Source organism: Lampetra planeri, chromosome 15 (assembly GCF_965212315.1).
Source record: "Lampetra planeri chromosome 15, kcLamPlan1.2.h2, whole genome shotgun sequence".
Classification (NCBI taxonomy): domain Eukaryota; kingdom Metazoa; phylum Chordata; class Hyperoartia; order Petromyzontiformes; family Petromyzontidae; genus Lampetra; species Lampetra planeri.
In genome coordinates this window covers 14875439-14900196 of record NC_136121.1, presented here as the reverse complement: position 1 = coordinate 14900196, position 24758 = coordinate 14875439, and the positions used below count along the sequence as shown (strand labels likewise).

The 24758-nt window shown below is 44.5% G+C and overlaps 2 protein-coding genes across 6 annotated transcripts in view; both read right to left on the bottom strand.

Annotated features, from left to right (window-relative positions):
- LOC144722820 (uncharacterized) overlaps window positions 1-4696 on the bottom strand; it is a 34855-nt gene extending 30159 nt beyond the window's left edge. The window contains exons 1-2 of the mRNA XM_078601263.1: window positions 4343-4696; window positions 1024-1106 (exon numbers count right to left, since the gene is read on the bottom strand). Of these exons, the coding sequence (XP_078457389.1) occupies window positions 1024-1106; window positions 4343-4639 (380 nt within the window). The 5' untranslated portion in view covers window positions 4640-4696. The remainder of the gene's footprint in view (window positions 1-1023; window positions 1107-4342) is intronic.
- Window positions 4697-6463: 1767 nt separating this feature from the next.
- Window positions 6464-24339, bottom strand: LOC144722821 (gamma-aminobutyric acid receptor subunit alpha-1-like). Of its 5 annotated transcripts, none has more exons than XM_078601265.1 (10): window positions 24246-24333; window positions 23649-23758; window positions 22590-22711; window positions 20341-20405; window positions 17708-17928; window positions 17181-17263; window positions 15610-15753; window positions 11127-11279; window positions 8684-8886; window positions 6464-8316 (listed from the first exon to the last, which is right to left on the bottom strand). In XM_078601265.1, the coding sequence occupies exons 2-10, from the start codon at window positions 23741-23743 to the stop codon at window positions 8014-8016; spliced, it is 1389 nt and encodes a 462-aa protein (XP_078457391.1). In that variant the 5' UTR covers window positions 23744-23758; window positions 24246-24333; the 3' UTR covers window positions 6464-8013. The 5 variants fall into 5 exon arrangements, with proteins under 5 accessions (XP_078457391.1, XP_078457392.1, XP_078457390.1 ...); XM_078601266.1 differs by having other exon boundaries at window positions 24250-24331; XM_078601264.1 differs by having other exon boundaries at window positions 22590-22680; window positions 23649-24339.
- Window positions 24340-24758: the final 419 nt, after the last annotated feature.

Here is a 24758-nt window from a genome sequence, read left to right as displayed (position 1 = left end):
ATAAATTAAATAGAAAACAAAAAACCACTAACGTATACTCTTTGGTTCTTTCGGTAAAGTCACGTTACCGAAAGAACCAAAGAGTATGGATTCCTGCAGTCGCAAAAACTTCAAATCTAGATTAAACCACTAACGTAGACTGTAGCCTGGTTCTTAATCGGAGTGAGTGTACTGGCAGTCTATAATGTAGACTGTAGCCCTATTCTTAACCTCGGTGAGCATACTGGCAGTCTACATTATAGACTGCTGAAAGAACCAATGAATATGAATTCATGCAGTCACGAAACTTTTAAGTAAAAAAATGATATACAATTTGCTCTTCAGTGACTGGTGCCATGTTTTTATTATTTCATCTAACAGCAATCCCTCACTTAACGCGTGTTCACACAAAGCGTTTTCGTTATTACGCAGTTCTTCCATGAGGGAACAATTTTCCCACAACGCAGAACGTGCCCCATGATAACGCAGTTCCTGAGTGGTCGACGACGAGCTACTTTCTTGAGCTGCGCGGCTGAGCGGTGCAATATAGTACACGGAATGATACAGGAACGCTGCGGCGTACCCTCCGTTATGTGTCCCGCCATCTTACTGGGTACGCATACGTCATAATTCACCAACCTTTATTGTTATATTATTAAGGGGAAATTATTTCCGCTTTACACGTTTTTAGCTTAACACAGCACTTTTCAGGAACGCATTTACCACTTTAAATGAGGACTAACAGGACTATATAATCAAAGAATGCAATTATGTTTAATTTTAAAATATCTCTTTGTTTGAAAGGTCTTTTCAAATGAGCTCTGTTGCAGCTCATGATTTATGTGCAGTGTTTCATTTACACTTAAATTAAATACCTTCAATAGACATTTACTCTTCCCAGAATTTCAAGATATAAAACTGAAGGCTCGCAACAGCCAGTAATTTCATTACTTTGGTGGCATTCAAGCACTACTATGTAATACACGAATTTCATCAAACTAAGGCATGCACACACAATAACTAGCTTATCATAAAAGTACTTACATCTTTTCAACAAGAGTTAAGAATAATCTGAAGTCTTGCAGCTCTGAGAGCACTTCTGTCCGTGAAACGTCCAGACAGTTTATCTGTGAAACCAAAGTTATACGTCAGCATTTCTAATGAACACATCATAAATACATGGCCGATGCAGACACATTCTCCAGAAATGGATAATGAAAGACTTGAGATTGTTAATTCATCGACCAAACCGGTAACCACAATGTAAATCACCTAAAGAGGTACACTTATCCAATAAACCTAGATCCTTAGGGTGCCACGGTGGCGAGATGTTAACTACCTCGCTTGGTATACAAGAGGTCGTGGGTTCGATCCCGATCATGATGCCTGTTTATTCGGAGTTTGCGTGTCTCTCTCCTAGTGGTCGTGTGGATTTTTCTCCGGGTCCTCCGGTTTTCCCTCCGCAGTTGGAATCATGCGTTTAGAGTATTTGGCTGCTATAAACGTCTACATAAGCCACTTCGTTGAGCGATCATTTGTGGCAAGATCTCTTCTGGAAAAGAGCTATATATACCGTACATGTCAGTGGGCCTTACCTAGTAACATAAAAATAGTTTTTAGTCTATACTCTTAGTTCTTTCGGTAAAGTCACGTAGGTAAAAAATTAAATTAAAATTAATACAAATAAAAATCACGACGTTTCGGAGGCAACACAAGTCTCCGTCATCAGGTGGGACCATCACAGCCAGATTTGCTGCATCAAGTGAGGCAGGGATTCAAGATGCAAGCTCTTAAATACAAGTTAAAGGGGAGGAGAGGGGGGGGCTTATCAGAATGTGGTAGCCAATGAATGGAACGTATCGGGAGGGGCGGGGCTAAAAGAGGGCACGAGGTGCAAGTGTACGTGGACATGCCTGTGCACAAGCAACCTGTTGATGCACATGATAGAAAAGAACGAAAATACACATGTTTATACAAGTGTTGGCTGACAATAAAGAGAGTACTAAATTTTGATTTAAAGCTTTCGTGACTGCAGGGATTCATCTTCTTGGTTCTTTCGGTAAAGTCACGTAGAAGGGAAGTAATAAAATAATAAAAATAAAACATAATAAAATTATTCTCACGACGTTTCGGCCACAACGCAAGCAGCCGTCCTCAGGTGAAAACCAGGTCCGTCGAGGCAACAGAGTCTGAATGAAACAGCACACGAGCTTGGAGCATATATATAAGCTGGGCGCCTTGACAAAGGAATTTGCATATCAAGAGGAATTTATCATATTTATGGGAAATGCAGGAATGTGATTAGTACTACATATGCATTATGCAGGATTAGCAGCATCAAAGGGAGCTGCAGTTACTGCTGCTGCAGTTGCTGCTGCAGTTTCTGCTGCTGCTGCAGTTGCTGCTGCAGCTGCAGTTGCTGCCTTATCCATGTTTTATTTATATTATTTTATTACTTCCCTTCTACGTGACTTTACCGAAAGAACCAAAAAGAAAAAAAAGAGAGTACTGTTAAACGCTGGGGATGTTAACACTCGGTAAAGTAAAATAATGCCTGTCAGATAAGATGGTCCAAAAATGTGTAGTTAAATCTGTTTTACATGGTTAATAACATCTTTCTCCCCCTTAACTTGTATTTAAGAGCTTGCATCTTGAATCCCTGCCTCACTTGATGCAGCAAATCTGGCTGTGACGGTCCCACCTGATGACGGAGACTTGTGTTGCCTCCGAAACGTCGTGATTTTTATTTTATTTTTATTAATTTTAATTTCATTTTTTACTTACGTGACTTTACCGAAAGAACTATGAGTATTAATCCTTGCAGTCACGAAAGCTTCAAATCTAGAGTTTTTAGTTTAGTTTTTACTTTTAAAAACTCAATATTTTACAATTTACTTTGAACACATATGTGTTAATTTAGTAACACATATATGATATTAAAGGGTTTCTCATATACCAATTTAAAAAAATCTGTACATCAGGAAACATATTAATATCTAATCATGATCAGGCCTCATGGTGTAAAGTGCTGTCTCGAACTAAAATCCACCATCTCTTTGGCCTCTACGTGCTAGATAAAGGGCAGTGTCAAAAACGCTGCCGATTTAATATTTTCATATGAATGCAGTGTTATTGGCGCATGTGGATTTCATTGTTTGTGCACCACTACCAAAGCAGTACTGTATCACCAATTGCCCTCTAGCAATGTGAAAGACTCAACACAGAAGATCCCGATTTAAAGCTTTCGTGACTGCAGGGATTCAACTTTTTGGTTCTTTCGGTAAAGTCACGTAGAAGGGACATAATTTATGCTTTATTTTTATATAATTTATGTTTTATTTTTATTATTTCCCTTCTACGTGACTTTACCGAAAGAACCAAGAAGACAGAAGATCCCTTTGATCTTCCATGAAGCTCGTGGTCCACCCTAAACCGCATCCGCACAAATCACAGCAGATGCGGGATACCTGATGCACAAATGCAAAACAAATACAAATCCAGTGTACGACTGTGAGCATCCAGAACAGGCCGTACAACATATAACGATTAGAGGCCCGATCCACAAATATGGAGACATCACAGCCATGCATTCTGCTGCTCCTGACAGGATTATCTGGCTGCATCTACATCAGCCATTCGAAAGAAGAAGACCTCTAGCAATGCAATAAAATAACTCACGTGAAAATTGTGATATTTAACCTCACGGACCACTGTAGCGGAGAATTCCAGCGAATACATACACCTTTCGTTAGCGGACTACAAATACAACATCCATAAGACAGGTTTGTTGTGCGAGATCACACGAATATAAATGTGTCGTTCAACCCGCCACCAACCGACATAGCCAATTAGTGAGGGTTGTCAACTCGTTACTAGTACAGCACACCGGTGTGTTGCAGAGTAAATCGACAACATTTACAATCGGAATACGACGTTTTGCAAGTATTTACAACTATGATGGTAGGTGTGCTGTACTCGTCACGAATTAACACGTTCTGTTTTCTTGACAAACCTTACTAATTGGCTGTCGGGTGGTGGCGGGTTTAACGACACATTTATATTTAGACGATCTAACCCAAAAACTTGTATTATGGATATTGGTCGCGAAAGTCGACGTGTTAAATCAAATACAACACGCATCGTTACGTCTATCAGCGCAGTGGCCTTCGAGGTGCGCTAACAGCAGCATTTCTAGAACTCCGAACCGATTTTGTGTGTAAACATATAATTGGGTGTTCCCATATACGTGGCAATCGACACACTTTCAAGCATGAATTTCCATCTCAAAATATTATCTATTTAAACATTTTAACACGTAATAAGCATCACATTCCACATCCCCAGCGTGAAGACGCTCACTCACCCAGTCCAGCAGGGCCGAGCACTTCGCCTGCGCCAGCATTGTCGGCGCCGTTGGCGAGGAAACGTGACACGAAAAAACACGACCCTGATAACACCGACCCTGATGGCACTGACCCTGATGGCACTGACCCTGACGACACTGACCCTGACTACTGACGGCACTGGGAGCGACTCCGCTGCCCCCGACAGCCGCTGCCGCCTTCTCGCTCTCGAGATTCAAACTGAGCTCGCCCGTTGACCCGGAAGCGCAGGTCTCGCTCTGATTGGCTCCTGATTGACCAATGGCACTCAGCTTCATATCGATTCAGAATCGAGCTCAGTAATAACATATATTTAAATCGATCTCGGTAGCATCTATCGATTTCCAGTTGAAATAAAACGTCACGATTCCGAATCGATTCTGCATCGAGTTCGTGGTCTCTGCGACGTTACGACTGAGCTCGTCGTGCGGCACGGCCGATGCGTGGCACGACTCTAGCAGGTCGCGTGAACACATAACTGTTGTGTCGTTAAAACCCGCCACCACGCGACACAGCCAACTAGTAGGGGTTGTCACGGAAACAGAACGTGCCAATTCGTCACCAATACAGCACTAACCGGTGTGTTGGAGAGCCAAGCCACATTTGCAATCTGAGTACGACGTTTCGCCAGTAATTACAACTAACTTACTGTTGCGTTCCTTATATAGAGGCGTAGATGTGGTGACCACGCTTCTGCGCTCTTGCACAATGTCGGGGGGGGGATTACTGAGGCAACGTACATGATGCATGTGCATTATGCGAGCCCTTTGAACTTGTCCTTCATGTCTATTGTGTTTATTAAATATGCTATGTTGGGCAGACGGCGAATTATCAACACGAGACTAAAAGAACACCAAAGCAATATTAAATACTCCCAAATACAACTGTCAGCAGTAGCAGAACACGCGTGCCAACAAAGACACTCAATTGATTCTGATAATGCTGAAGTTGTGCAAAACTACTACTGGCCAAGACTAAATTTCGATTTAAAGCTTTCGTGACTGCAGGGATTCATCTTCTTGGTTCTTTCGGTAAAGTCACGTAGAAGGGAAGTAATAAAATAATAAAAATAAAACATAATAAAACAATTCTCACGACGTTTCGGCCACAACGCAAGCAGCCGCCTGAGGACGGCTGCTTGCGTTGTGGCCGAAACGTCGTGAGAATTGTTTTATTATTTTATTACTTCCCTTCTACGTGACTTTACCGAAAGAACCAAGAAGATGGCCAAGACTAGTTAGAGAATCGATCGAAATTGAGAAGTAAAAAAAAATTAACCGTTCGGATAGCTACAGATTGAGTACCGCTTGGAAGCGAATAATTAAATAATACACTTGTAAAGGAGAGCCGACACAAGCTTGCAAGGGGGTTCGTCTTTTATTCCTTCCTTCAGTCCACACTCGTCCCCAGCCTTCTCAATCTCATTCCCGCCAAGATCCCCCTCTTCTCTCATATCTCCTTGCTTGCCCCCCCTTCCCCTGTCACCGTCCCACCCCCCCCTCCTTTTGGTGGGAATCCTTCCCCTGACATCCCTTACACATTGTTTAAATGCATGCCTATGCAGGTCACCATTCATCTGTAGTGTTGTTCACCAACACGGAGGCACACACTCTGGGCTGGGAGGCAACACTTTTATTGAACAACTTCCCTAGCGGGTAACACTGAGGTGATGTGGCTAACTATGTGAGTAGCGAGTTAACTCGAGACGAAGACCCGGAGACGACGAGACGCGGGACCCAGGCTTGATTCCACAGACGAGCCAAGCTCTCTCTCGGGACCGCCCCTTGATGCTCCTGGGCGAGGCCTCGCTCCGCCTTCGGCCACGCCCCCTTCGAGACCTTTCCCGTAGGATCTCGGCCGAGCATCACGCGCCCTCCCGGGTTCACTGAGGCCACCACCAGGACCACGCCCCCTGGCTGACATGCCGTACCCACTCTGGTGCCAGAGAGAGGCTCCAGACGCACAGCTGCACTCCTATAACTGCAGCTGGCACGAACACCCTAGTGACACCATTTACGTCACTACACATCAATGGAGATAACCTGTGAGCAGACAATAGATACTGCTATTCTAGTGCACACAAACGACAGGAGGTACCAGAACAAAGTGCATGCACATTGTTTAATGGGTACCAATTGTAATTTATATGCATTCAATAATCCCCCCCCTACTTCGCACAAGAAGGGGTCACACGTGACATCACATCTATCCTGTAATTACAATGATGCAGATTGTAATTACTGGCGAAACGTCGTACTCAGATTGTAACTGTTGTGGATTTTTTCTCCAACACACCGGTGTTGCTCTACTAGCAACGAATTGCAATGTTCTGTTTATGTGACAAACCTTACTAATTGGCTGTGTTTGGTGGTGGCGGGATTAACGACACATTTATATTTATGCGATCTAACCCAAAAAAACCTGTATTATATAAATACTTATTCAGTAAATACAATATTTAAATAATAATGATTAAAATATTTTTCAAAACGGACGATATGATTTTAATGGCTCTTATATTGTACAACATATATCATCGTATCACGGCAACCCTAGTATTTCTGAAGCATATAAATGGGACTGGCATAAGATGGTGTGCAATTGGGTGGACCATGCATATATCCCTGTTTATTTTTAAGAGGGAGTGGAGCAACGAGGGTACAGGGCAAGGAGTGCAAGGATGCACATGGGCACAGAGAAGAGACAGGTTATCTTGAACTAGAATAGAGTGGACAGCCAAGGAGGTGAGTTCCAGACTATGCAAGTAACACCAAAGAAGCAACTGTCTATAGAGTAGAGGTCTATCTTACTGGAGCAGAGCACACGAAGGAGAGTGAGATTAGAGAGGAAAGGATATGTGGGGGCGAGTCGAAGTAGAACATGAATGATGGTGAGGGTGAACTTGTTTCAAATGCTTTAGTGCACATGAAGCTGGGCCACTACGTTTGCATGTTAACAGCTCTGTAAAACAAGACGTTTTCTTTTGATAAGCGCAACAGCAATGTGGAAAGTACTAGACTTATCGTAAAGACACTGCTAATTTCTTGTAACAGAGGAAAGGCCTGTGCTAGCCGCCAGCTTGCAGATAATCACTGACGGGCATTTCTACAAGACAGGGAGCTAAAGACACAGCCACAGTCATATGAATACCTTACAGTACAATCCTGTAAAAGACACTTCGATATCCGCTTTGCTAAATTACATTGTTTTCCCATTATTTATGTTCATAAAATAATGTAGTCATACTTTTTGATGTTTTTGAACGTTTTCTACCAGTTCCCTATTCCTGAAACATGCATGTACCGATACTTTCTGTTTGTAACATGACCTTTGTAGCCATGATTGTAACTAAGATCTGTACTGTACAGCATCTGTACCATCTCAGGATGCCCATGAAATAGAGCCTAACAGCTCATTGGGCCCTTCCCGCTAAAAAAAAGTATAACATTTTACATGATAACACAAAATATAAAACATGTTTGCATGAGCATTTTTCCAATATTAAAATTAAAAAAACCTCAAGTTTTCTGAATTTCTACACATCAATCACAAATTTACTATTTAGGTGTATTGGATATAGTGGTTTTGTCATCTCTCTCAAGCACGTGTGACCTGTTACCACTCTTCGCAGTCCCTGGCTGCTTCATGCGCCCTAAGGCAACGCACCACTTGCATGAGTCTCACGGTTCAGGTACGTGGCCCAGTACACCAGGTTGAAGATTCCAAAAAGGATGGGAAACACGATGCGGGAGAGCTTGTCAATCTTGCTCACGCTGTTGTAGGTTTTCTTGTAGTCGAGGGGTCTGCTGTCATGTTGTCCGTGGTGCGGCGCGACTTTTTGAGAGACGCTGAGCAGAGCTGCCTCCCTGGCCAGCAGCGTGCGGTGGCCCGCGGGGCACAGGCCTGTGGTATAGGCGTTTTTGCGCTTTTTGATCAAAGTCACCGCGTCCTTTTTCTGCAATGGTGAGCCAAATAACATAAATCATATTAGGTACAGGTATGTGAACACATAAGCCCTGACTCAAATGATCACTCAGGACAAATCCTAACACCACTCATCAATACCATCCACTGCTCACATATACCTCACTAACACCCCACTTACACCTCACTCCTAAACACACCACCCAACCTTTACACAGCTCACTAACATCCCATCCACCCCTCACATCCACCTCACTAACACCACATGCTCCCCTCTCACGCACACCTCTTACTGTCCACACACCCTCACCCCTGCAGTCCCGTCACTCCTGGTGTCCCTCCTCATGTCACTCCTCGTGTGACTCCCCATGTCCCTCCCCGTGTCCCTCCCTGTGCACCTTCGATGGCGCAGGGAATTTCCCATTCCAGGCCCAGGCTCTCTTGGTGAAGTAGTTGACGGTGGCGAACTCGATGAGCGCTGAGAAGACGAAGGCGTAGCATACGGCGATGAACCAGTCCATTGCCGTCGCATACGCCACCTTGGGCAAGGAGTTGCGTGCGCTGATGCTGAGCGTCGTCATGGTGAGCACTGTGGTGACGCCTTAGAAGGGCAGAAAAGTGCAAACGCTCAACAAGTCAATCACCTCCAGAAGAGCCTCCACTAGAGGGTAATTGATGTCCTCTTCCACTTTTGGAAGAGGTGAGTGTACCACATTTAACCCCATCACACACGACCTGCCGATTGACTGTGAACCAATTTTTCTGCTGGGTGGACAGAGGTGATGATGGGGGGTTGAATTGTTTCAACTGTCGCACCTGGAGATGGAATCGAACCGGTATCCTCTGCTTTGCATATCCAGTTTGCTGTGACCATTATACTACGGCAGATCCCAACCTGAGGTAGACGCCATATTTGCATGCAAGTTGGCTCTCAGCTTAATAACTAATAAATGCATTGAAAACCAATTATGAATATTTCATTATTTCATTTAGTGTGCTTGAGCCAGCCCTGGGGCTTATCCAATGGATGTGTTGCAAATGGTGCAATCTAGATACCACAAAATATGTCTGGAAGTTGTGCTCAGAAAACTTCAGGGTCATTCCCAAATGAGACATGACTCCGTTTTTGTGAGGTTCATCCTAAATTAAATATAAAATTTGGAGGGAAAGCTGATGGCTTGTGTTGTGCATCTCTCTTGGTGAACATGACCACTGACCCAGCAATCCGACTCACTCGAGAGCTTTACTTCTCTACTTTGTGTGCAACTAGGACCCATATCTAACAGAGAAGGTTCATGCCTATAAACAATCATAATCAGAATATTTACTTATACTGGAGAAATCCGATGAGCTATAAAGCTCTTTTTCACAGATGTCCAGTAGGGGCAGGTAAGAACGTTACAACAACAGCACAAAAACACGAGAGTAGTGCAAAGTACAAGAAAGGTAAAGAAATCACCAAAACGAATACAGGCTGGCTACCACAAATGATAGCTCAACAAAGTGGCCCATCATTTGGACATTTATAGCACCAAAATAATCTCAATGCATCTTTATGAATGTGGAGGGGAAAACTAGAAGACCTGGAGAAACCTCTAGCAGTTCACCAGCATTAGATCAAGCATGCCTGACTGGTAAGACAAAACTGGTCCAGTTTGCTAGTTTAAACAATCTGCTGCAAAAAAAAATTCTGATGGGATGTCAAAATACTTTCGTTGTTTACATAGACGTGACAGATATGAGAAGGAGCGTATTGTCTGACAAGTTATTTTGTTATCTCTTAGTGTATGGATTCTGCTGGTGCCCAACAAAAAACCCACAATGCCAATCATGAGCCGTCATATCATGTTTATGCATCACACTTGCAGGAGTCCTCTTGTGATAGGCGAGTGTTTTCGCGTGGTAAATGTATAAATAACCGCAATGTTAAAAAATATGTTATGCAATTCAGCTTAATCAATTATAATTGACAGCCCTTCATTAATCCACTGCTGGATGAAATCCTCCCCACGCCGTGGCAGTCATGGAAGTTGCTTGATCATACTTCACCACGCTGATCAGTGCGGGTTGATGGAGGGAGATGTGCCCAGGACCAGTTCCGATATCACTCACCACTGACATTAGCCGTGGGTGGGATCAAACTTCGGTCGCTGGGTTCACAGCGTGGTGCGTCAACCACTTTGCTATCACTTCACCCCTAAAGTAAGTAATATTATGCAATACATATTTCTGATTTCAACCTTACATCCTCAAAATTGTGCAATATTTGATTATTTATGATCTAACCCGAATTTTAAACAATGTTTTTAAATCTTGATTTAAATATTATTATTGTTTTTAACTAAAGCTATAATCCTCTCGTCTCTGTCATAGGAATATCGAATTTCTGCCACTGGTCATGGCTATAAACAGGAGATGAGCACAAATGTCTCATTGTTCATTTCAGCAGGAAATCCCTGCGACTTGACATCATGATTGACTACGATCTCCAAAATACAATACAATGCACATTGCATGGCCACCCTGGTTATCACTGTGGGTGTATTAACCGTAAAAAGTATATGCCGTCTGCTTCAAAGTGGACGTTAAAGGGATGAAATAGGCTAGGCCCCTACTGGCATCCTAATGCACGTTCGCAGGACAGGTGCCTGGGGACAACTGCCACTGAGAGTGCCCATTCAAATGTGTTGATATGTATGGCACTTATCGCATATAGAGTGCTCTGACCCCAACATAAAGGGCGGTGCTCTGTAAAAACAAATCATTGTTATTATCATCACCATGTGTGTTTTTGCAACGCAGCAGAAGCTATCGATGCCAACGTCTCCGCTGCTGTATTACCGAACACAGTGCGTGCTGGCACCGCCTCGCGGTTGAGCCAGAAGGAGACCTGGGAAAGGAGCACGGTCATGATGCACGGCAGGTACGTCTGGATCACGAAGTAGCCGATATTTCTGCGCAGGTGGAAGCGGGTGGTCATCACTGTGTACACTCCTGCAGCCACAAGTGCATGTGGGACAAACACAAAGATAACAATACAGACTGATGGGGAAAATGCTGTTAGCGAGCACCAATTAAGGCTGGCATGGCGCAACAAGGGGGTGGCGTGGCCAAAACTATGACCAGCCATTTTGTCTCCCTAGTGGCGATATTTACCCACCACACCAGGTACTCAATTAAGAGTCCACATAGTGCAGGCCCAGGACCGATTCAAATGTGTCACTGATGTTGGCCATGACTGAGAATCGAACTCAGGCCACGGGTTTGTAGCACAGTGCACTAACACTTCTCGTAATGAGGGAGCACACACAAGAGAGAGCACAAACAGACACATGTAAAGCAAGAGTGTTGTTTGAAATTCCAGTGCTTGGCAAAACATGTATGCTGTTTAACCGTCTCTGTAATAAAAAGCACGAACAGGTTCACTCTCGCTCAGACACAGAGCTGCCTCAACATGGAACCATCTCCCAGACACTCTCTATACAGGCCACGAGTGTCAACTTCTCTTTAATTACAACACCCTTGCACAACACTGGCAGCTGTTAACAGCTGAGTGAATGCTACAAGAACCGGCAGTGCACCTCACTTAATTATTCATGTATGTATGTTATTGACTGAGTGTTATATTCGAACAAGCAGCTTCTGTTTTGCTGGATAGAGGGGGTTAAATAGGCATGGCACGGCCTGGAGAAGAGATGGACTGATGCGTTATGGGAGTATGTGGAGCTGTGTGGAGGTAAAATTTGAATCCAGCAGATTACTTGCCGATGTGGGCGGGGCAGGCACCCCTGGGAGGTGCAGCTATAGCATATTAACTTAAGTGCATAGTCATAGTTGCTATCGCAGCCATACATGTAAATGGGTACACGGTACGGCCGGGGACAAAGGAATCTAGGGCTAAGGCTCCCTGCGTTCATGACTGAGGGTTAAGCGGAATGTTGGAGACACAGTGTTTGTAGGCCGCTCTCTCTCACTCTTTGTCTCTCTCTGTTAATGCTAGGACCGCCATTCCCCAACACCTCGGACAAAGTTTTTAGGCCAAGTCACTCCAAGTTGGAGGTCTGTTTTCCTAATGTACAATGTTCAATGTCATCAAATACGTGGCGGTCCCCAGCAGAAGTATGTTAATGGCCGTGCTAAAGCCTGTGGGTACGAACGCTTCCCGCTGGGAGTAATTTCGCGACCAATTATATCCATAATACAAGTTTTTGGGTTACATCGCGTAAATATATAAACGTGTCGTTAAAACCCACCACCACCCAACACAGCCAACTAGTAAGGGTTGTCACGGAAACAGAACATGCCAATTCGTCACCAGTACAGCACACCGGTGTGTTGGAGAGCCAAGGCACAACATTTACAATCTGAGTACGACGTTTCGCCAGTAATTACAACTAGCTTTATCAGGCGACAGCCAGATTTGTGGAGAAGTCTAACTGTTCAGTTACTTATATAGAAGCGTAGATGTGGTGACCACGCTTCTGCGCTCTTGCGCAAAGTGGGGGGGGGGGGGATTACTGAGTCAACGTACATTATGTATGCGCATTATGCGAGCCCATTGATCTTGTCCTTCTTGTCTATTGTGTGTATCAAAATAATCTTGATTTGAAACTTTCGTGACTGCAGGAATCCATACTCTTTGGTTCTTTTGGTAAAGTCACGTAGGTAGACTTTACCGAAAGAACCAAAGAGTATATATTAAAATAGCTGTACCTTAAGTAATCCCTATTGAAGTATGCTACCCTTTATAGGCATGCATTTAAATAAGGTATTATTCGATGATTCGCTTCTACGCAGCACTAAGGCGGTAGCTATCCGAACGGTTAAAATTATTTTTATTTCTTTCAATTTCGATAGATTATCTAATTAGTCTTGGCCAGTCATAGCTAGTTTTGCACAGAACTTCAACATTATCAAAATCAATTGAGTGTCCTATTGGCACGCGTGTTCTGCTACTGCTGACAGTTGTATTTGGGATAATTTAATATTTCTCTGATGTTCTTTTTTAGTCTCGTGCTGATCATTCATCCTGTTTGCCCAACATAACATTTCCCACATGCCCAGTTTATCCTGTACACACCTTCTGTTGATAGCTTCGATAATACATCTTTTGTACCAGACATTAATTTCTGTATTTTGTGTACCATGCCAAATCTGACTCGGAAATTTTGTTTTTCCAAACATCTGGCTTGTTTATCAGTTACTCCCGCAATGTACGGTATTTTGATAATTTTAATTACTTGGGCAGTTTCAATGTTCGTGTTATTTGATTTGGTTTTGGCATTCAATGCCCTGTTGATTTGTGCATCATTGTAACCGTTCATTTGCAGCACTTCTTTAACATGTTAAATTTCACTTCTCAGACTGTCTTAGCTCGATGAATGATTGTCTTGATAAGAGCAGATTTCTGTGTGGGGTGATGGTGTGACTCTGCATTCAGATAGGCGTCAGTATGCATTTTCTCTCGGTAAACCATGTGTTATTTTATCATTTCAACCCCGTCTGAGCAGAATATCCAAAAATGGTAGAGTTCTGTCAGCCTCCACTTCCATGTTGAACTGGATGAATGTGGTTTTGCGAGTTGAAATTATTTAGAAATGCGTTCAGTGTATCTTTGCCGTGTGGCCAGACCACCAATGTGTCATCCACATATCTAAACAATGCAGATGGTTTTAGTGTGCTTGAAGCTATTGCTTTTGTTTCAAAGTCTTCCATGTACAAATTCGCTATTACAGGAGACAAAGGAGAGCCCATTGCTGCTCCTTCCTTTTGTTTATAGAAGTCACCTTGCCACAAGAAGTAGGTGTTCTTTAGACAGTGTTCAGCTAGTCTTGGGATGTCTTTGGCTAAACCTTTGTTCGTTACCAGAGTGTCGAGTAATTTAATTGACTCGTTGACCGGAACCCTCGTGAACAGAGAAGTCACATAAAAACTCACGAGAATATCATTAGGATTCAGCTTAATATCTTTAATTATATTTACGAGATGTTCAGTTTTTGATGAACGAATAGGTCCTACCGATGTAGGGCTGTATTTGTTTCGTTACATATTGTGTTAATTTGTACGTGGCAGAGCCTATTATACTAACTATGGGTCTTAATGGGACATCAGGTTCGTGAATTTTTGGTAGCCCATAAAGTCTTGGTGGTTTTGATGCCCTTGGTTTGATCAGCTATTGCTCTTCCTTGGGAATTGATGACTTGGCAATGATTGCCGTTATTTTACGTTGCAAGGTGTTGGTTGGGTCTCATTTAATTTCAAGGTAAGGTACCTTCATCGAGTAAATCTTTGCTTTTATTATCATAATAATTTTAACCGTTCGGATAGCTACAGCCTTAGTGCTGCGTGGAAGCGAATCATCAAATAATACATTATTTAAATGCATGCCTTTAAAGGTCGGCATACTTCAATAGGGATTACCGTTGGTACGGCTATTTTAATACACACAATAGACAGGAAGGACAAGATCAAAGGGCTTGCATAATGCACATTCATAATGTATGTTGACTCAGTAATCCCCCCCCCCCCATATTGCCCAAGAGCGCAGAAGCAGTCACCACATCTAAGCCTATATATAAGGAACGAAACAGTTAGACTTCTCCACAAATCTGGCTGTTGCCTGATGAAGCTAGTTGTAATTACTGGCGAAACGTTGTACTCAGATTGTAAATGTTGTGGCTTGGCTCTCCAACACAACGGTGTGCTGTATTGGTGACGAATTGGCATGTTCTGTTTCTGTGACAACTGTTACTAGTTGGCTGTGTCGGGTGGTGGCAGGTTTTAGTGATACATTTATATATTTATGCGATCTAACCCAAAAAACCTCTGTTATGGATGATATCGGTCGCGAAAGCCTACGTGTTAAACAGTAATTCACAATTTGATTGATAATTAACGGGCATTTGAGGGAGGTGGGCAGCGGTGAAAGGGAAGTCGGGGTCACGTGATTGGCGCTGGCGAATCCCGTACGACTGCTCCCCTGTCGGTAGCAAATCAGGGAGCTAGGGCCCAGAGTGGCTACACCAGAGAGGGGAGGCACAGGGCGTCCACGGGACAGTCTCTGGAGGAGGGCGGTCACTTCATTTCTCTTTTTGCCTCTTCCCTTGCAGCACTCCACTGTGGAATTCCCTCCCATCATCTCTTTTTCCAAGCTCTTTTAATAACTTTGCGCAATTTAAGTAACGTATTCAGTCTTACCTTTTACAGCTCTGATCGTGCTGTTTGTGGCTGGCCGCTTGACATTTTGGGCCTTTAGGCCTGTGCTCAGCGACTGTGTTTATGAGATAAATGAAGCCCGTGTGGCAGAGGCACAACCGGAGCTCACCGGTGCTGGAGCGGCTGAGCTCGCTGCCCACCGTGTGGTTGATCAGGTTGTACTGGTTGAGTCGAGATCCGTCCTCTGCCACGATCACAGAGTTGGCGGGGCCGTGCGTCCACGTGTAGAACACTTCGGAGCTAGTGTATGCATCTGCACAAATAAAAAAAAGATTATCCGTATAACCTTTAACACACCAGAGACAGCAGCCTTCTTTCGGGCCTAGTCTCACCAGAAAGGAAACAACTTATTCTTATTTTTTCATACTTTGATATTGGCAAAAAAAGGTCCCATTTTGTAGCTGCTCACCCGAGGTATAAATTCTCTGATAGTGCATTGTCTATGTACTATTCGCCTTTTGGCATTCTCTGTTCTGACACTGGTCTAGACCCTAAAGAAGGCTGTCTCTGCTGTAGGCCAATCAGTTTCAAAGACTGCATATATTATCAGAACATACTCTTAGTTCTTTCGGTAAAGTCACGTAGGTAAAAAATGAAATTAAAATTAATAAAAATAAAATAAAAATCACGACGTTTCGGAGGCAACACAAGTCTCCGTCATCAGGTGGGACCGTCACAGCCAGATTTGCTGACTTTACCGAAAGAATTAAGAGTATGAATCCTTGCAGTCACGAAAGCTTCAAATCTAGAATTATCAGAGCATGTTTGTTTGCATGTTCACGACAAGTACGTGTGGTTAATGCAGACTTGATTCCTTGCAAAAGGTTTCTATTTGGTGTTTGAACATCTTAACACCTGTTTTATTGCCAGAAAGGCTAAAAGTATTCTTATTTTTTCATACGTTGATACTGGCAAAAAGGGCCCATTCTTTAACAGGCTGTTGGGGCAAGCGCTGTTAGCGGCACACAAGGGGAGTAGTGGGAGGTCAGCTCCATGGGCGGCCACCTTAGTGTCGTCCAATGGTGCTCTTTATACACCGCATCAGGTACTGTAAGGCTGAGTCGACCTAGGTGAGGCCCAGGGCCAGTTCAGATATTCGTCACCAATGTTGGCTGTGAGCAGGACTCGACCTCGGGTTACTGGGTTCACAGCGCCGTGTACCAACCACAGCAGTGCAATGGCCACACACATTCGTTTTTCCGCAAACCCGGGCCCCAGCTGGTTTGCTGCATGAACACTACGTCTGTGGTTCACGTAAAGGTTAACTTGCATCGAATTATTTTGCTTGTTTACCAGGAAGTCTCTCTGAGTCTCAAGATTATTTTTAAAGAGGAGCCTGCCAAGTTTTGGCAGTAGTGATGTCGTGCGTAATCCCAACTGAGTAATTTGCATGGTACAGTAGTTTTTCAGCATTGGGATGTCGTTTGATCAATACAAGTTATATTTTATAGTGTTTTTAGCTATGGAAGGAAACCAGAGAACACAGAAACCCATACAGAACAGGGGGAGAAGATATAAACTCTGCATTTAAAAGAGCCTGAGATGGGAATTGAACCCATATACTCTTGTTGTGAGGCACTACGTCATCCTGCCGCCAAAAACATATTAAGCATATTTAAAGCATGAGGAGGCAAATTATCTGCATGCTGTTAAAGTGTATGTGTGTCTCCACATACTCACAGCTCCCAAACTTGAGTGGGCAGGCATGCGTGTCCATCGGGAAATCCTCCAATATCATGGGGCACTCTGCATTAATAGTCAGCCTAAGAGAACATTAACAGTGGTCTCTTCAGGTATCACCTAGTTAAACAACATCAACTTGAAGATTGCAGATAATATATATGTTAAAAAGACATCACTGACGTGCAGTTTTGGATTCATGGTTATACTACGGGAGAAAAATTACTTTACATGTCAGTTTTCAGGCTTTTCACATTAACATTTGTAAAAAACAGTGAATGAGGTTGTGATTCCCGTGTGCTGCAACATCATCTAATTGACAGAAACATCAATAGATGTAGGGTGATTATTGTACTCATATGTAAACAGCCAAGGACATTCGTCAAACAATTGCAAGTGGAGTTATCACAAAGTCCACATCACAGTGGCTACTGTGCTTAGCTTGCGATGCATCATATTTGGTGTCTGCTGGCGAATCTTACGTGTGGCTGAGGTGTGATGCATGAGCGGAGCTGCACAATGCTTACCGCATGGTGTACAGCAGAGATCCGTCATCGCAGATCCTCAGGAGTTTGTTGGGAGTGGTGATGTTGTGTGCCACGGACTTCTTGCTGTTGTAGAAGAATGTGTCTGGCGTCCATAGGTGAGACACCATCATATTGTTCACAGGCAGAATCCTCATGGGCCCGTTGAATTTGAGCCGTAAGTCCCTCCAGCTTTGACGGAAAAACACATCCACCGTGTACTCCTGGACAGATAGAATATTACAGCGCTCATACACACATACACATTAAGATTAATAGAACAATTATTCTTGTTTTTTACGTAGTTCGCTTAATGCTGGGTCATGTCACAGCACTTTATACGCGATAAGTGACTTACATAACATTTTATCTCAAACATATGAGGGCACCCTCAGTGGCAGCTTTCTCTGTGGTCACAGGTGATTTTGCACCTGGCCTTCAATCAGGCAATAGTCTGCCAATAGGAGGCCATGATTGCTATGAGTAATCCCATTGAGTCATTTACAGGATTTATTTTATTTGGAAAATCTGGACCAACAACGCCAGCACACAATGGCCTACTTGTTTTGAATGACATTGTGGATCTTTAATGTCCACAGTGAAACACAGACGCCACGTCGTATTTTCGGGTTCATACCCCTGCCGTATTAACTAGGGTGGCCTGCTCGGGTCGAACCGCGAACCTCTACAACGAGCGGCGAACGCGCCACCGCTGGGCCACCGCGTCACTGCCCCTCATGGTTATATTCATCTAAAGCCCAACTTTGCAGCCTTCTTTGCTTATGTGTTAAATAATGTTTCATTTAATTTCATTAATTGTGATATAACTATGGCACTGGCAAGTTTGAAATTGTTCTTACGGTATTTTCTGAAGCTATCAACAGAAGGTATGTATCGGATTCATTTCTCCTGTGGCAAATGCTATGTTGGCGATAGGGGAGGAATGATCAGCATGAGACGAAAAGAAAACCAAAGAAATAAATACTTCTACACACAACTGTCGGCAGTTGCAGAACACACGTGCCACCAAGGACACTCAATTGATTTTTATGTTGAGGTTTTATGCAGAAATAGTTACTACTGGCCAAGACTAATTAGAAAATCTATTTAAATTGAGAAAACATTATTTTTACCGTTCTGATAGCTACAGACTTAGTGCTGCTTGGGAGCGTATTATCAATACACTGTTTCATTTCATGCTTATACAGGTCACCATACGTCGATGGAGATTAACTGTGAGCAACCAATAACAGGTACAGGGACTCCTCTACTTACGAACGAGTTAGTTCCAGAGGTCTGTTTGTAAGTCTATGTGTCTATGTGTTCGTAAGTTTCAAACATGTACGGCATGTGCATTAAACACGGGGAATGGTTTTCAAAATTGTATCATCTCCTGCAGATGTAGATGCCACCACCGCCATCTATTGCACAGTAGTTGAACCGGCAACTGAATACACGGACAGGTTTGTTCGCATCTCTGAAAGTGTATAATCGAATGTTCATAAGTAGAGGAGTCCCTCTACAGTATTGCGATTTTTTTACCCAAAAACGGTGGAATACATGAACCCCCTCCCCTCTGATATTCGCACCCGATTGGCTCACAAGTGATGACATCACATTTATTCCTCTATTTAAGACCGAAACAGGATTTCTTCACAATTCTGGCTGTTGCCTGATGAAGCTGGTTATAATTACTGGTGAAACGTCATACTCGAATTGTAAATTTTGTGGGTTTACTATCCAACACCCAATGGTGTGCTGAACTAGTCACTAATTGGCATCTTTTGTTTGCGTGAGAAACCTTACTAATTGGCTGTGTCAGGTGGTGGCGTGTTTAACGACACATTTATATTTACCCGATCTAACCCAAAAATACCTCTTTTAGGGATAGTATTTTCTGTTTGTGTAAATGCCTGTATTCCTCCAATACAATTTTCAGAAAGTATCTTCTCGTTGTCACTGTGCATTGCCTCAGTGAGAGCGAATCCCATGGCCTAGCTCCTCTTGTGATTTGTATTTTGTTACTTTCTATCGAGTGCCTGTCTCTCGGTGTGTTGTGTTAAGTTAAAGTTTATTTTGTTTAACCAGGTGAGAAGCCAAGAGACGAGGATGAGTCTCACTCACTCAAGTGACCTGGGTCACCAAGATGACACAAGCAAGAATGTAAACACAAGTACAGTAATACAGCAAGATAAATTACAGCAAAAAAATACAAAATTCAGAATAGAAGGAAACAAAGAGCAGAAACAACCACTTTACAGAAAATATATAAAATACTGCACAAATCACTAGTGAAGAGAATGCATTCCCGAGAATGAAGATGAGTCGGATAATCGACTTCTTAAACTCCTCCACCCACGACCCATAGTAATAATACTACATCACAGTTTTTTTGGGTTAGATCGCATAAATATAAATGTGTTGTTAAACCCGCCACCACCCGACACAGCAAATTAGTAAGGTTTGTCATGTAAACAAAACATTTGGCAAATTCGTGACGAGTACGACGTTTCGCCAATAATTATAACGAGCATCATCAGGCGACAGCCACATTTGATCTAACCAAAAAAACCTCTTTGATGTATATTTGTTGCGAAAACCTACGTGTAGTAATAGTGTAATGTAATAATAAATACCATGTCAGTATCCGACACGGGCCCAAAGCTTGTGACGTAGATGTCGGTCTTCACCTCAGTGGCTCCTGAGAGAACACAAACACAAGCGTGTTTAACACATCCCATCAGCAACATGGCTTTCTGGTATCTCGTGAGACAATCAGCGTCTCACCCACAGTCGGGCTCGCTTAAACCAGTGCTGTGAACTGCCAGATGTTCGTTGGTTCAAGCAAGCCTGACTGCTGATGAGACACTGCATGTCCACACCAGTCCAAAGTGTGCTTCCATTAAGCCGATGTTACTGAAATTGTGCACTCTCAGAAGACCCTGTGATTTATGGGATATATAAAAAAATATATATTTTTTACGTGGAAGGATAGATACATTGTTTCTCACATTCTCCATGATGATGCAAATTATTATTGTGTGCAAGCCACTGCTCACTGTGGGAAGAGTTGTGGACACCCGTCTAGGGTGCACAGCCCGCAGCCATGCGCACATCGCAGCTCACTCGGGGCCACGGGACAACATCGGTTGCTCAGACGGCAGGAAAATAGATCATAAACTTACGAATGTATGTTCATAATCCCAAAAAATAACATTCGGCCAAAAATATGTCACCAGTGTTTGTATAATAGGTCTTTATTTACAAAGAATGATATTGCTATGATGTGTATCATGTACTCCATGCCATCAAATCTAGTTTTGAAATAGAATGTTGAGTTGTCAAGTTAATTGCGGCGAGCAGCTATACAGGCCGTCAGCAACGGCAGCAAATTACCACCACGTTGTCCCGAATGTAACCATCATGTTGACAGCTGCTGTTGTTTTTTATATATATATGTTTATTTGGGTTTTGGCACAATTCATATTTATTTATTTCATTATTTAAGATAATCATGTTCGAATTTTAACCATGTGTGGCAAACTCCAAGTATGACACGTGCAATTAAGTTTATGTTTCGCACATTTTATTTGTTCTTTATACTGTTTCATGAAGCCCAAATAAATTGTCCATTTGTACTTTTGGATTTTTCGATTTCAGGATTTCACTTCAGGCTTCTCAACTACCACAGATCCGTGGGGCTGATTTGGAAAATGTCGAGAACTGGTTCCCCATTCGTTTTCACTTACAAATGAGCAGAAAATAACTCAGCTGTTTTCGGTAAGAGGTTGACAAAACATATTTTGTTCCACCACGTGAATGAAGCCGTCGGTCTTAATGGGTTCCCACCGAGTTGTAAGTTAAAGATGCCAACCTGCTCGCACAGTGGGCAATACAAGCAATACGAGACGTCTACTCCCTCGAGACGATGGGTCTTAAGTAAACATACAGCCGAGATTAAAAGCGTGACATGCGCACTGCCTGGACACGCGGCTCAGCAGTGGAGTGAGCTTCGGGCCTTGTTGACGCGTCCGGAGGCGGTAAAATAAGTACCACATCATGGGAAAGTCAACAGTGATTGTTCTGTGGATAGACTAACCCTGTTTCAGGAATGTGGAATTTCCACGACTGTCTCAGGGCTATAAATGGAAGATGGGCACCGCCTCCATACTCATTTCAGCATAAAATCAGACATTGATTTGTCATTATTTATAATTTCCACTTGTAATACCCACAGTATTCACTCACTATTGAAGAGAGAGCGCGACTCAGAGGCACAAGGGACCATAGACAAGCAGGAAGGCAGCCAAACGATGAGCCAGCGCCAAAAATTGCCCAAGCTGTGGGGTTCACTATATGTTAATTGATTATTGCTCAATTAATACGTGTTTACATGTGGGAGGAAACCGGAGCACCCAGAGAAAACTCATGCACGTGGGGGAGAAACACTCTATCCTATCCAGATGGAAGAGTTGGGAGTCCACGGGATGGCACTACCACTTGACTAGCCTCAACCAGAAGCACCTGGGTTCGATTTCCGACTCTTGTGCCTTTCTGTGTGCAGTTTGTATGCTCTCCACCTGTTCTGCATGGGTTTCCTCTGGGGTTTCCGGTTTCTTCACATTATAAAAACAAATGCAATCTAACTGATATTGTTTAAAAACATCAGAATGCTGAAAAGTTACACCCCCCCCCCAAAATATCTAAGTTGGATGTGTGCATAACATGGCTCTCTATGGCAAAAATCTGGCAGGACTCTCATGAAAAAGAACCTTGAGATTCAGTGAGGCTTTCCTGGATAAACAACAACACTAAACATATGTATAGGTATAAGACGAACGCTGGAGACAAGTCGCGCATGTGTGTGTCACTGCGAGGGCCGCACCGCTGAGCCCTGGCCGCAGTCGGTTGTCGTATCCATCAAGGAGGCGATCCAGGATCTGCGTGAACACGGCGGTGTCATCCTGATCGACGCCCTGCGTGGGCGGGAAGCTCAGCTGACCTGGGCTGAGGTGCGCCATGGGACACACGCATCACGTCATGAATCCTCGGGGTTATCGACAACACGTTCTCGGCCAGCAACAGACGGCACGAGTATCAGAGTTTTAATCTGTAAGAGTGTAACGCGTTTCTTGAATTGAGCAAGGGTATTGTGTTATAAGCTTTTTGTAAAAGAGGTTATGATGGGATTTTCCTCCCCATGCATGCGTTTGTTCACCCTCTGTTGTGTTCGTGTTGCGGGTTCAATAAAGACATTAAAGAGGGGATGGGAGGCATTCCAGAGTGAGGTGACTTGCAGTATGGTGAGTGGGTGAGTTAGTGGGCACAATGAGTGAGTTGTGTCCTGCAGTGTGGTGATTGAACAGTGTAGATGAGACGAAACAGTCTATTAGACCGAGTCCTCAGCATGGGTGGCAGAATCAACGAGCGATGCTGATGGCTTCACCGAGGTAATAACGATAGAAGAATGATCAGGAGGTGACTGTGTACGTCCATTGCCGCATTATCCTAGTAGCACAAGTAGCTACATATGTAGTATCTACACATGTGTAGTAGCTACGGGCGCCGCACTTTCAAAAGCCCCGCGCTCAATGCTTTCAAGCTATCAATTCCAGTTCAGTGAGTCTGCACTTGCTCTATTACTATAGTACTACACTGCCTTCAATTGTTATGAACGACTGGGTGTTTAAGGTTAGCGATTTATCGTATTATCTGGCTGTATAGCAAATAAAAAAATACAATAACTTTACTATGCAAGTTAAAATGTAGTGTTTTAATACTTTTTTGAAAAAAATATTTAGGGCCCCTTGATAAGATATGCTCCAGGCCCCGCACGAGCTTAATCCGGCAGTGTGTACGCCGCGAGTTTGTCCTGCGGCTTGCTCGGTACGCGTGTTTGTGGCAGTGGACACGGGAGAGACGGAAGGGACGGGGGGTCTCGTACCAGCAGCTGGCCTGCTGCAGGCAGCAGAGGCTGAGGCAGAGAACCTGCGCAGCCAACGCGCCAGGGCAGTGCGATGCGTGGCGCTTCAGCCTCATCCCGGCCACGCGCCGCTGCCGAGAGCGCACAGGGGCACACGCGTGGAAGGAGCTGGGCGCCACACGGACACCAGGCAGACAATACACGGGCCGCCTTCATCCTCAATCCCTCGACTTGTCTTACCTCCCTTCTCACCCGCTCCTCTCCTCACATCCCTCCTGCTCCCCTCGCCTTCTCCCGCACAAGAGATCCCCACAGAGGCTGAAGCCACCTGTGCCGTGACTTTACCTCGCCGGTTGGTGCTGCGCAAAGCATCGCGCGTGTCCGCGTGGCGCTGGCTCCGACTGCGACATCGGCGCGTCCTTCGATTGCGCAACGCTCGAATCACACCGCGACCACGACGCGCGACCACGACGCAACCAGCCCCGCCCGGGCGACGAATCCAGATGCTTCTGAATTCCCGCGACAGAGACGCGGAGCGCACACGGGAGACCCGCAAAGGCGTTCATTGGAGACTCTCGCTGCGTCTCCGTGAATAGCGGCGATCTGCAGCTCACTCACTCACTCGCTGCCTCGACCTCCCCGTGTCCCGTCTCGCGTCTCCCGTCTGGAGTGTCCCCCCGCCAGGGACCGCTCCGCCGTCCACCGCTTCGATGCGCGAGAGGAACACAATCAGACGCTGAGGGGCGGACCCCGCGAACTGAAGCTGAGGGAACACAGCGCGGGGGCGAGGCGACAGCGGCCACACGCAGCACCCCCCCCCCCACTCACCCCACACTAACCCCCCCCTCGCCCCCACTCATCCTCCACTCACCCCCTCCACTAACCCCCCACTCACCCCCACTCATCCCCAACTCACCCCCACTCACCCCCCCACTCACCCCCCGCATACACCACTCACCCCCCACTCACCCCCCGCATACACTACTCACCCCCCACTCACCCCCCCCACTCACCCCCCGCATACACCACTCACCCCCCACTCACCCCCCCCCACTCACCCCCCGCATACACCCCCCCCACTCACCCCCCGCATACACCCCTCCCCCACTCCTCACCCCCCACTCACCCCCC

Coding starts and splice junctions, on each gene's coding strand:
- LOC144722821 (XM_078601264.1), bottom strand. CDS start 23,843: ATGAAGGCGGCCCGTGTATTGTCTGCCTGGTGTCCGTGTGGCGCCCAG. Junction 22,681..23,648: donor CTGCAGCAGGCCAGCTGCTG/GTACGAGACCCC, acceptor CCGCCCACGCAG/GGCGTCGATCAGGATGACAC. Junction 17,264..17,707: donor TCTCTGCTGTACACCATGCG/GTAAGCATTGTG, acceptor ATGTTCTCTTAG/GCTGACTATTAATGCAGAGT.